The 13,591-nt window shown below is 44.9% G+C and overlaps 1 protein-coding gene across 1 annotated transcript in view; it reads right to left on the reverse strand.

Annotated features, from left to right (window-relative positions):
• Positions 1 to 13,030, reverse strand: part of KIF11 (kinesin family member 11) — a 57,932-nt gene extending 44,902 nt beyond the window's left edge. The window contains exons 1-4 of the mRNA XM_082268448.1: positions 12,935 to 13,030; positions 7,152 to 7,284; positions 4,093 to 4,190; positions 3,887 to 3,965 (exon numbers count right to left, since the gene is read on the reverse strand). Coding sequence (XP_082124574.1) covers positions 3,887 to 3,965; positions 4,093 to 4,190; positions 7,152 to 7,284; positions 12,935 to 13,011 — 387 coding nt within the window. The 5' untranslated portion in view covers positions 13,012 to 13,030. The remainder of the gene's footprint in view (positions 1 to 3,886; positions 3,966 to 4,092; positions 4,191 to 7,151; positions 7,285 to 12,934) is intronic.
• Between the last annotated feature and the right edge of the window lie 561 nt (positions 13,031 to 13,591).

Genomic DNA, 13,591 nt, shown 5'->3' on the forward strand with positions numbered 1-13,591 from the left:
AGAGGGAGAAATCCAAAAACTAAAGTTTTACAATGTATTGCACACTACACATGCTAGAATCAATTTTCAAAAGGTGTACCATTGATGAGCTGTACATAGCTCATATCTCTAAATTCACAAATGTGCATAACCTGCTTTATTTAGCTTGCCCTATAAAAGTATTTTTTTCCATTTACTAGTGCTAATGCAGTGTTATTTAAAACAGCTTTAAAAGATAACTCACAAAGATTAATGTACAGGTTACGTTATCACACCTCTTAGATAAAACTATCAGCCAGGTGAAAGCTAACCTTCAATAGTTCATTAGTGGGTGGTAATAAATATAATGTAATAAAACGAACAGTTAAAAGGCAAACTCCAGGCAAAAAAAATAATAAAAAGTATCAATTGTGCCGACACTGCAAGGGTTAATTGGCCTTTTTAGTATGGGGGGGGGGGGGGGGAGGGAGGGATCTCTCTCCTCCAGTTTTTGTGGACAGAACCAAAGCAGACTATTGAATGTTCAGGATCCAACCAAACTCCCTCAGAGTTTGCAGTGCAATCTCCAGTAGTCCATCAAAGCAGTCGGGGAGACCGCCCGCAGAAGATCGTCCAGGTAATCCAGTACCGCGATCCCCCGCTGACTCAAACAATGCCAGCACCAGTGCAGAAGGGAGACCAAAGGTCAGCACCACAAACTAATAATGCTCATCGTCCACAGCAAAAACTGAGTAAGCGCTAGCGACCAGCACATATTACAATGTGCAGGTATGCGTCCTTGATGTCGATAGAAGCGAGAAGAAATCCCCCTAAAGTAGGGACACCACTACCATGCGAATGGACTCAATGCGGAACTTCTGTACTTGCACAAGGCAGCTTGGTGCCTTGAGGTCCACAATTGGACATACCTTGCCTACCTTCCTGGGGACTGTAAAGACGTTTGAGTAAAAACCCCTGAAGATGTTCTGAAGTCGGAACCGAAACAATCGCCCCTTAAAAGTAACAAGTGTTGGACTGCCCGGAAGCGATCTGGGGACATGTGCAGGTTGGAAGGGAAAAAACCTTTCCGGAGGACAAGACCGAACGCAATCTTGTAGCCTGTCTGAATAAACTTAGTGGCTCAACTTGACCTGTACCAGGGAGGTCCATGGTTTCCGAAACATGCAAAGACGTCCCCCCACCCCAGATACGGCTGGGGGCACCCCTTTATGCAGAGGCAGCCTTGTCCGCAGGTCTGGAAGAGCCTGCTTGTGGCTTGCCAGACCAGGTCCTCTTGGAACCTCCGGTGGAGGCCCTGACTTTTGATCCCTTGTCTTTAGACCCTGAGAAACGAAGAGGCTGCTTAGGAGCCGAGGAGAATGGCCCACGTCACGACGGGGCTCCTTGCCCTTAGTAGCCTGCAGAAGAAGAGTACTCTTCCCTTCGGTGAGACACTTAACAATATCATCCAAGGAAGCTCCAAAAAAGGCGATCCCCTACAAGAGGGAGATCAGATAAAGCCTTCTTAGAAGTCTAGTCCAGAGACCAGCATTTCAGCCAGACAATATGCCGAAGAACCACCGCTGATACAGACAGCCCAGAAATCAAAGGAGCCGCATCCAAAGAGGCATCACAGACAAACTGTAGCCCCTGGACCAACTGGTCCTCCAGCTCCGCAAAGACAAGGGGAAGCTATTCTCCCCCCAGGTCCGGGCGCAAAAGCTTAGCCCGGACCTGGGGGGAGCCACAGCGCACATATAGCGGGCCAGAGTATCCGCCCTCTTATTAGCTGGACCTGAAAAGGTCAGGAACTCCTCAATAGGGATGAAGTCAACTTAATTTGACCTGGAAACCGGCGAGTCCACTACAGGTGGGACCGTTCACCTTTAACGCAGTAAATCCTCATAAGGATACTGCAAGCAAAAAACGTCTAGAAACCACTGCGTTTTGGACAAAAACACTGTTTTGTGAAAAGTTAGGTTTAAGGTTAGGGGAAAGAGGAACACCCTCACTGCTTTGGAGGGGTGCCAAAAGGAACCAATGCCTCCGACGCGGCTCTAGAAGCAACCTCCATTTTTAAAGTTTCACGCACGGACACAAACTGTGCATTCACCGGCATGGCTAGAGGAGCAGAGGAATCATTCTCATTATCTGAGTACTCAGGGTGCGTGGACGCAGACGCATTAGTGTCGTTATATACTGAGCTCACCACAAAAACATAACAAATCAGGGGAGGCAGACGACTGCGATTCCACAAGGGAACGCCGGCCGAGGGTCCACAAAAAAACAAGCCCTCCAAAAAGGAGGACATAATAGGACATAGCCCCTTAAAAAGGGTCGCCCACCGTGACACGGACGCACAGGCAGAGTACCCATGCTAAAAAAAGGCAGGTGCCCCACACAATAATGGCGGCAGACTGTCATTAAAAATTAAGCGCGGCGACAGCCACCCCGTCCAAGGGAGGTGCCAAGCTGACCATATGGCCCAACAGGACGCAGGCCTAAATTTTTGTGGGGGTCCAGCCGCAATTGCACCGATCCTCAGCCCAGCAGACGCCCAAAAGGAAGAGTGGGGGGCTTCAGCTACACGCACTGGGGACGCCCCCCCCAAAGGGGGCACCCGACTCTGCTTCTTGGTGGCCTAGTAGGACGTGAGCCGCAGCGGAGCTGACCACCCAGGGGAAGCAGAGGGGAAGGCGGATGCCTAAATGGGAGGCAATGGCTTTAGCCACGTTCACAGGGGCCGTCCCATGAAGTTTCCAAGTAGTAGACTGCAAAGGCGCGTCCTGAGGCCCACAGATGCTGAACTATTCGCTCCCCCAGCCCAAACAACCGCCGCTGGGAGCCCAGAAGACATCCCTGCCCTAGTCACCAACCCCCAGAATCATAGGGAACCCTGCTCAACCCCCCGTTGTGCACCAGGAAAACCCGGTTAGCAGCTCTGTCAGCAACAACTCCAACCAGCCAGCTCATAACCTCACCCAGGGAGGGGCGAAATACCCAAAGCGACCAAAAATTTAGAGAGGCTGGGGGGGAAAGAGAGGGGAACCTGGGTTGCCCGACCATCCCTGGGAGGGGCCCACATCCACCCCAAAACCCTCCGGGGGAAGTGGGAGGACAGCTACTTATCACACCAGGAACAGGGTGGGCACGGCTCCAGACAGGGCACAGCTCCTTCATAATGTGGGTGCTGTCAACCAGGAGGAAACGCTGCGACTATGGCCGAAGCCAGTACACATGCGTCCTCGTGAGACGTGTAACTCGCTGGCCAGCCCCCATCCAGTAGGGCTATGTTTCGGCCGACCTAACGCAGAGCTGTGGTCTGCACGCGCTTGCTGGCCGGACTGGAGGGACCCTAAGGATCTAAATTATCCACATGTCGCCCAGTCCGGCACTTGATTGTAGTTCTCACAGGAACAAAATAATAAAAAAAGGAGGAAAAAAAAAAAAAAAAACAATTCCATTTAAAATGAAAAAAATTGCCAGGGCCAGAGATCCCAGCAAGGCAGTAGGTCCTTACTCCTGACTAGGCAGGAAAAAAAAACCTTAGTGCCTATAGCTGAAAGTGTGTGTATACCCCCTCGGACTGCCCATATGCGTAGTCAAGCTTTTTCCTGCCTAGTGTCCTACTCCTATAGGAGGAGGCAGTATAACCCAATGGTTAAGAAGAAACAGAAGCCGTGTACGTCAATGAACAAAAGAGAAATTACATTTTAGGCTTAAACCATCATGATTTATGCTGTTAAAAAAGCTCATCCACGTTAGTCAGCTGAGTGTCATCTTTCATTGCTCCAACCTTTGTAATGCTCCTCTCCCGACTAATCTATAAAGTCTTACTAGGAATTTTAATATTCACATCCATTTCTTTTTTCCAGGGTACACAGTGCATATGACTGGACACCAGTTGAGCGTGCAGGGTAAAACATACCTGTTCCCATGTAAACTCCCCTTCTGATGACCTCTCACCTTCCATAGTAAATGTTTTACCGGTACCAGTTTGACCGTAACTAGAGAAAAGAGGCCATGAATTATATATCAGTCATAGCTTATCTATTTTTTATTATCAATAAATTAATATTTCATACGGTGTTTAGTGCAGGAAAAATAAATACTCCAAGCTGAAAAGACACTCACGCAAAAATGGTGCAATTATAACCCATTATAACTTCATCCAGGATAGGACATACAACACTCCTGTACACTTCAATTTGCTTAGCAGATGGACCAAATACCTACAGAAAAAAAAATTGGGGTTAAATTGTTATACGAGTGAATTTTTATATACACATCTATACTGTAAGTTTATTTTTCTTCTTTTCTCTACATTTCTCACATATGCAGCAGTGACCCTGATGTGCATGCTTCTTGCCAGAGTCGCAATCCCCCCCGCCCCCCCCAGGAGTAGTTTGGAGAACACCAAAGCCCCGGAGAGCTTTGTTCTTTGTTGTGTCATGTCTCTGCCTGTCCCCAGAGTTAATTTAGATATAAAGTTTCAATTTGGTTAAAACTAAAATGCCATTTTTAGTCATCTGAATTACTTTAGTCGACTAAAATCTCCAGTACATTTCTATCAACTAAAATCGAATGGGTTTAGTTAAATTTTAGTGCATTATTTAAGCATTTCTCTAAAACTGCCAAACTCATTATATACTCCTAGAGTAAAAATCTAATACCATGTTATTTATGGTAATAAGGTTTGAACATGCACTACAGACACAGATTTAACCATTGCGATATAGAATGTGTATTAAGTTTCATAAACAAAAATATTTCTTTTTGACAAAAAGTAGTACAACTTTGAAATATATATTATATATATTATATATATATATATATATATATATATATATATATATATATATTTTAAGTAAGCTGGGGAACAGGTAGCAGGTGCAAAGCTCCCTGGGATGAGCAGTCTTTCAGGCACAGATACCAAATCCAGCATGGTAGTGACAAACAGTGCGGTGTTTATTGGTGTTATATACAAGTTTATATACAGGTGCAGTACAGTGCTTTAAGGAAAACAAGCAGGAATAATAATAATAATAAATAATAAACAAAAGCCTAGCCCTGTCCCGGCGCTTACTACACACAATGGAGTCCCTCACTAACACAGACTGAGCAAGCCTACAGCTTGTCAGCTTCCAAAGACACAAACTGGTGTCTGTTTTCCCAGGCTGAGAGAGCACTGGCTGTCTGTCTCAGGTGAGTTTAAATTGGCCTGGGGAAGAGGACCAAGACCTGAACTGGATCATGGATCAGAGATCCCTAAAAGGTATACGAGAGATGCCTGGGAGATGTATAAACCCCGAACAGGACTTTTCCTGGCTCTCTCTGGGACGCTCTGCTACAATATATATATATATATATATATATATATATATATATATATATATATATATATATATATATATATATATATATATATATATATATATAAAAATAAACATAGATAAATTGTAAACCCTATTGGCTGTAGGGCCATTGCACATACTACCTAAAAATATAGGGGTTAGTGATAGCGGTGACATCTTATCATCTGTAAGGATGCCAGACGTTGTGTGTAACCCATTTGCCTATAATAGCCTTCTTTCTTGTAAGTACATGTTTATACCAATAAATAGTTTTTTTATGGATGTCTGTGCAATGAGTTGTTTCCTCCTTTTTCATGTGCGACACGAGCTGGAGTGTGGATTACTAGCACAGCTTGATATTAAAATATAAAAGCTGCAAAAAGGCCGTGTTAGACCTGCAAAGGTCAATCCATCTGGTAAGAGGCAGATCCTCTTGTGTGCAGTCGTGCACGGTGTACATAAATAGGTTCACAAATATATTCAGGAAGAATCCCCTCTGAATGGTTGGTGCGAATCTACATCTGAACACACCATCTTGTGCATGGGACTTTTTCTCATTTACCCATGGACTCACTTTTGGTTAATTATTTCACTTTGTGAAAAATACCCTTTTTTAAAAGAGATTAATAATGATTTTTTTTTTTTTTTAAGCACGGTTTTGGATAAGCACATTTTCTATACCTGAATATATTAGAAAAATTAAATATTAAAGGGGAGAAAAAAATAAGGGGGGGGGGGGGGGAAGCCTTTTTCTTAAAGCAGAGCTCCGGTCTCAAAATCCACTTTGGGCCATCCGCTTGCTCAGTGTCACCTAAAAAAAAACAAAATGGATAGTCCCGATTTTTTTTTTTTTAATTACTTACCTTGATATTGAAGAAAATATACTTACCTTTCTTCCACTTCCTCCCTCTGCAGCCGCAGCCCACGCCGTTACTTCCTGCTTGCATTGATTCCTGGGAGCTGAACGTCATCGCTCCCAGGAATCAATGCCCTGCACCGGCCCCGCTCGTCAGTTCCGGTGCAGGCGGGTCATTCCCTGCTAAACAGCTTCTGGGCATGCCCAAAAGCTGTGCAGGGATGACGCGCCTGCCCCAGAAGTGACGAGCGGGGCCGGTGCAGTGGATTGAGGGACCAAAGAGGACGCGCTGGCTTCAGCTGCCCACACCTGAGATGGCAGCGCTGGAGAATACATTTTCAAGGCAAGTATTTCTTCTAAAAGGTAAGTCCAACCTGGGACAATTCAGAGGCTATCCATTGTGGAATGCACTACCCCCGACTGTCCCGGGGGTATTTTTAGTGAAAAAGTTTCCAAGGCCGGAACTCCGCTTTATGGTTTTTTCTTTCAGCGGCTTAGTAGATGCCCCCTACTTATTCTTGTGGTAGTGCAGTGTTAATTTTGGACTTCAAATTTCAATATAGTTTTAGCCCCCGTTCACACCGGTGCCATTTGTTATGCGATTTGATAGGTCCAAGTCACATGGCAAGCTGCACCCCATTGTCGGCAATGGAACCGTTCAAATTGCCACGACTCGTGTCGCAGGGACGTTAAAAAAAGGTTCCTGCACTACTTACTGACAATTTCATTGTGACTTGCATAGACTTTTGCTGTATGAAGTCACAGCCGCAATGAAATTGTGAACGGGGGATTAGTCTTGACTAAAAAGCCCATTTAGTTGCATTTTAGTTGACTAAAATAGAATTTTGTCAATGAAACTATTTTAGTCGACAAAATTAACACAGCCTGTCCCCATCTTCCCATAACCAGAAGAAAAGGTCTTACCTAGCATCAGACCACAAAATGACAAGCTTTGCTGCATTACATACAGTACAACCACTTACCATATCAAACGCGTAGTTCTTTTTCCCCAGTTTGTCATTTATCCCCCCCGTCCGCACCGACACATCTTTTCTCACAGGATCAAATTCCAGCACAGAATGGGAATTAGCCTTCCGCTCCAACTGATTAAAAGGTCTATAGGATGGAAAACAAAAAGTGTTAATATTTTAAGTATTAGCAAGTTGTTTTATGTCAAAAGGCACCTAATTGACTTGCTTCTATAAAGCGTATCCCCGACACAGAACTTTAGTTGGGAAAGTTTATAACCTCTATCAGATTTCATTATTCTCTGTGGCCCTGCTGGAAATCGGAGATGTTTCCAGCAGATTTATGCACATAAATAAAAAGCAAAGCCCTAGTTTTTCCACACACCACCCAAGAAACATGTATATTGCAGTTGCGTCCCTATTATAGAGGTTATTTCAGTTCCTGCTCCAGTGACCAAGTCGAGAGGGCAAAGGGGTTGTAAGTAGGGATGCACCGATCCGATATTCGGATCAGATATCGGCGCCGATATGGCCATTATAGCTGGATCGGGGGGGATCGGTAATATTGACCGATCCACGGGCCGATCCGTTTTTTTGCTTAGTAACGGCTCAGCCATCCCTTACTTGGTGCAGTAGTAGTATGGGATGGGAGCCGCTACTTCCTGTATAGTCCCGGCTCACAGGCGGAGTGATATCAGATGCATTCCGCCTGTGAATGGAGGAGCCACACACATGAAGCAGCGGCTTTGCTCTGTACTGCAGCCGCTTGCTTTGTGTGTAGCTCCGGATCGGTTCCGGTATCGGCGATTTCACAATGCGAGATATCGGTATCGGGTCCAAAAAAAGTTGGATAGGTGCATCCCGTTGTAAGCTCTCTTGGGCCCCTTGACCCTTCCTAAAGAGAGACAGAGGCAGGGCCATTTGAGGGTATAATGGGTTAGCTTCCCAGATGAAAACCATTCTTCGTCATAATGCAGTGACATGGATTCTAATAGCAGAACAGTACCAAGGGTACAGGCGAGTCAGTATTCTTCATCCTGATCGTGGATCAACTTTGCCAAGTCCTCCATGTTGCAGGTAGCCTTATTTACATCAGCCTTGTACAGTGGGGGTGAATTGTTTTTGCAGAATTTTGGAATCGAAATTAGAGCAGCATTTTTTTAGGATGCAGAAGTAGCGACTTTATATATTTGTCAGGGTAAAATAGAAACCTTTTCGGGCTCATTTACACTTGTTTAACCATTAAAGCGCCTACCTCTTCAACATGCTTTTTTGATGCTTCTGTGACAGTTTTCTGAAGCTTAGAAAATGCCCTGTGTGTTTGTTGATCTTCTATTGGGTTTTTTAGGGGGCCAGTAGAACCCTAGTTCAGTAGCAAACCCACTCAGCAAATTCAGAGGTCATTAGGCCCATTCAACAGATCCCCTGCTCAGTAGTTACCCCCACTCAGCTAATGACCTACTCAGTAGTACCCCCAGCTTTAATAATCTTCCACTCAGTAGTAACCTCCAGCTTTGCTGATCTACCTCCCTCTCCAGTCCCCACGCACCTCCCACTATATTACTCCCACACTGATGACCATGTGTGACATTGCTAGTTTCTCCTGCTCCATTCCCCCAGCTCTGCTGATCCTCCCTCTCTCCGGTTCCCTCTCGCTATATTGCTCCCACGCTGTTCACCACATGCGACATCTTCTAGTTTCTCCTGCTCTGGTTCCCCCAGCTCTGCTGATCCTCTCCAGCTCAGTCCTCTCTCTCCAGCCCCACCCCTCACCTTCTGCTATAGTGTTCCTATGTTGCACAGCAAGTGTGCTGTCAGGTAGCTGCTCCGCTTCAGTCTGGACCCAGCTTACCTTAGCCACTTCCAGAATACATACACATGATCCCAAAGTGACTGCTGATGACGTTGTTCCTGTTCACTTGTTGACTTCCCAATGCATCCTGGGAGTTTTTAAAACTTGTCATACCTCGGAGGCCCCTTTTACATGGGCCGACAGATTGGGTCTGCCTGTGAGTTTTTTTTAAGTGTATCGGAGGGGCAGACATGTGTCTGTTGACACCCATTGATATCCAATACTATCTGCTAAAAACAGACGGATGGGGGATCCGTTCCCCATTCGTCTGGTGGATCGGATGTAAGCCGGATGGAAATGAACAGGCGGTCTGTTTTTATCTGACCGCCCATAGAGGAAAGTGAGCTGTGTCCACTCTGCATAAGCTGAGCGGACACAGACTTGTCATCCACCTGCTGAGCAGGCAGATCCGTTGGCGCAGTCCGCCCGTCTGAAATGGGCCTAAAACAAAGTGAAGCCAACACTGAATAAAAGAGCCTCAAAAGCTTCAGGTGCTAGAAGCAAGCTTTGTCAGACTTCTATGGAGGCTTTGGAGACGGTTTGAAGCGCCAAGAAAGTGACATGGGGTATAGTTTTGAACCAAAGAAAAGCAAACAACAATCTATGAACAGGACTGTAAGGTAACCATTTTATCCAAGAGGCAGACACTCCTGAAAGACCACTTTCCTCCACACTTTGCATGAAAGATTTCTAGTTAAGCCGGATTCCAAAGGCAACACGAAAAAGTAAAATGTTGACCTTTAACCATTTGCCTACTATGCCTATTTTTGACACTTGGTGTTTCCAAGCTAAAATCCTTTTTTTTTTGCTAGAAAACTACTTGGAACCCCCAAACATTATATATTTTTTTTAGCAGAGACCCTAGAGAATAAAATGAAGATTATTGAAATATTTTTTTATCACACCGTATTTGCGCAGCGGTCATTCAAACGCAATTTATTTGGAAAAAAATAACTTTTTTGAATTATAAAAAAAAAATCAGTAAAGTTAGCCCATTTTTTTTTCCATCATGTGAAAGATAATGTTACGCCGAGTAAATAGATACCCAACATGTCATGCTTCAAAATTGCGCATGCTCACGGAATGGCGACAAACTTTTGTACTTAAAAATCCCCATAGGCGACACTTTCTACACGTTGCCATCTTAGAGTTACAGAGGAGGTCTAGGGCACAAATTATTGCTCTCACTCTAACGATCGCGGCGATACCTGTAGTGTGGTTTGAACACTGTTTACATATGTGGGCGGGGTATCCGTATGCGTTCGCTTCTGCGCGCGAGCGAACGGGGACAGGGCGCTTTCATTTTTTTTTTTTTTTTTTACTATTTTTTATTTTTACACCGTTTAAAAAAATAATTGATCATTTTTATTTCTATTACAAGGAATGTAAACATCCCTTGTAATAGAAATAGGCACGACAGGACCTCTTTTGTGAGATCTGGGGTCAAAAAGTCCTCAGATCTCACAAGTACACTAAAAGATGAAAAAAAAAAAAAAAAGGGGACCATTAAACCGGTTGCTAGGCAACGACATTTGCCATCGCTCCGGTTCTCCAAGACCATAGATTAGAGTGAGTGGGGAAAAGGTAAGCGGGGAAAAGGACCGGGACGTGGCGGGAGGGGGGGCACCTCTTCCGCCATCCCGGAAGGGTGATCTCGCGGCGAATCTGACGCTGGGACCACCCTTATCGGAAAGCCGACCACCCGCCGTTTAAAAAAATACCAGGGTTATGGCAGCTATATGCTGCCATAACACCGGTATTTAGGTTTAAACAGAGGACGTATATACATTGGCCAGTTGGCAAGTGGTTACATTTTTTGTGAAAAAGTGGACTTACATTGTAAGGGAAACCTGTGCTGGAAGAAATATGGAGGCTGCTAGTTGCCTGGCTGTCTCCAGATTCAATACACAATTCACAGTGACCTGGAATAAGCATGCAGCAAGTAAAGTCGGAGATTAAGACTTGTGCCTGGTCTGTAACTCCAAACATTAGTGGTTATCCCGGGTCAAAGCGGAGTTCCACCCGTTTTTGTGTTTACTAAAGTCAGCAGGTGGAAAAAGTGTAGCTGCTCATGTCCCACGGTCCAGCGATGCGTCCGGTGGGAGCCTCGGTTCTCTCCCTCTTCTCCCTGCGGCGCCGGCATCTCTAGTGTGGGCACCCGGCTGTGACAGCCAGGTGTGCACTGCGCATGCACTAGTCACACTGCACTTCCGGAGTGGACCAGCAATCTTCTGGGACCTGTGACGTGTCCCAGAAGATTACAGAGAGGGAGAGGAGAACTTCCACTCGACCCGCCTAGACCGAAGTCGGTACCTGTCAAACCTAGGTAACCCCCCCCCCCCCCCAAAAAAAAATGACGTGCCAAAATGTGGTATATCAGGGGGGCAGGAGGCCTTAAAGCAGAAGTTCCATTTTTAGGTGGAACGCCGCTTTAAAGAGATTTCCCCTGACTTCCTGTCCTGCTGACAACGTCTTAAAGTGATTGTAAAGCTTTATTTATTTATTTTTTCATTAAAATAATAAACAGGTTATACTTGTCTGCTCTATGCAGTTGGTTTTGCACAGAGTGGCCTAGACCCTCCTGCTCTCGGGCCCCCCCCCCCCCGGCGCTCCTGGCTCCTCCCTTCTGTCAGGTGCCCCCACAGCAAGCAGCTTGCTATGGGAGCTGTGGTTCCACTCCGCCTCCATCTGCTGATTGGCTCACTGGCTGTGATTGACAGCAGCGGGAGCCAACAGCCAATCAGGAGAGAGTCCCTGAAGAGGCAAGGCTCTCGGGGACATTTCTGGATCGAGAGGGGGCTCAGGTAAGTATTAGGGGAGGGCTGGTGCACACAGAAGGTTTCTCACCTTTATGCATAGAATGCATGAAGGTAAAAAACTTGTTCCTTTACAACCACTTTAATAGACAGTAGTAAGGTTTGCTCTCCAACTTCAATACAGACAAATACAATTTTTCGTTATTTATAAAAGGAAAAGTAAGGAAGGCTGGAACCACCGTCCGATTTTTATTGTCACTGGTGACTACGATGTGCAAGCTTCCAGTGCCTGCGCAGACTATCAACTGAACTTTATGGTGTCCTCTGGAGTTTGCATCGTAGTGTCTGGCTTCCCACTCCTCATCTTCTAGGGTGAATCTATGTGGACCATTGGGTGATTCCGCCCGGCTATTTTACTGATGTTCATTTGAAAGACCGGTCAAACCAGTTTTTATCTGTCATACTAACGAACATGTGTGGAGTTTCTTAGAATCTACCCAATATATTATATTCATCTGTACCTCTGAGGAAGCAAGTTTTTATCTTGCGAAACGCGTAGAGAAAATCAGTACAGATTATCTACCTTATGGAAGTTTAGCTCAACTTTGATTGATTTAATGATTATTCATGTACATATAGCTTTGGTAACTATGCATGACAATGTAAATGTATGCAATATTGTTTTTTTGTAATATTATTTTCCTGCATATTTTATTTTCTTGGCTGTGCTTCGTGAAAGCCCCATGGGAAAATGTTTGTGTGTGTGTAGATTTATATTGTCACCTGCGTTCCTGTTGTAGATATTACCCTCAGCTTCTGTCTGAAGCATTGTTACCATGAGAAGAAAGGGACAAAATCCTCTGACGCAGAATAACGGGTAAAAAACAGACTGGTTTCAACCCTTTCCCACTCTATCCAAAATTAACCAAAAAAAGTTTAGGCTTGACGTATACTAAAACTAGAACATGTGATGACTAAGAATGAGCTAAGGTTCAGCCTGACCACCGCGGCAAACAGTCACTTGATAGATGCCCGTCAGCCCAATCAGCTGTGGGCGTGAAATTCCCCGCACTGCGGCCGTACATAAAGGAGTGAGAGTGATGGTGATATGGCCACATGACCAAATTCGGCCCAAAACTTAGCTCATCCCTAGCTGATGACATTGAATCCAAATGATTCCTAAAACTTACCTGCATCTCACAACCACCTGGATGTTCTTCCCCTTTTCGTCCTTTTTGCTGTACATGGCTGAAGGCTGTGAAGACATTGACACTCACGTGTGACCTAAAACACAGAGGAAAACAAAGAATCATGGATTTTGACCAATTAGAAATTTGTTATGTTCAGAAAACTAAATAAGGACAGATTATATACATATATGATATTGGTTTCTTCTGCCAATTTTTTTTTTTAAATCCCATTCTGAGATTTACTCAGCTCTGCCAAACAGGACAGCCCTGTCCAAAAGGAAAGGTGCGCCAATCTTTTCCTAATGCAGTTTCTCTTTCACTTACAAGACTTTTCCCACCATGTGACTGGACAGTGAAAGGAGAAGCAGCCTGATGAGTGAATCTGTCACTCTGCTCTCTCCTCCCATCAGTATGGCTTCATGTACTGCAGCACGTCTGATTGGGTCATCTGCTGCTTCTCCATTTTCTATCTCTGAGCCCTACTCTTCGGGAATGTGCAGTAGACAGCAAGAGGCTGATACCAAGTCATGTTCAGGTACTTACACTGTTTGCATTTACAAAACACACTTCATTATGAATAAATTAATACAGAGTTTTATTTATTTTTGCCTTTTAAATGTGCCTGGAGCTCAGCTTCAATAGTATGACTTTTTACTG

The sequence above is a fragment of the Pelophylax lessonae genome (assembly GCF_965119305.1).
Source record: "Pelophylax lessonae genome assembly, chromosome: 9".
NCBI lineage: Eukaryota > Metazoa > Chordata > Amphibia > Anura > Ranidae > Pelophylax > Pelophylax lessonae.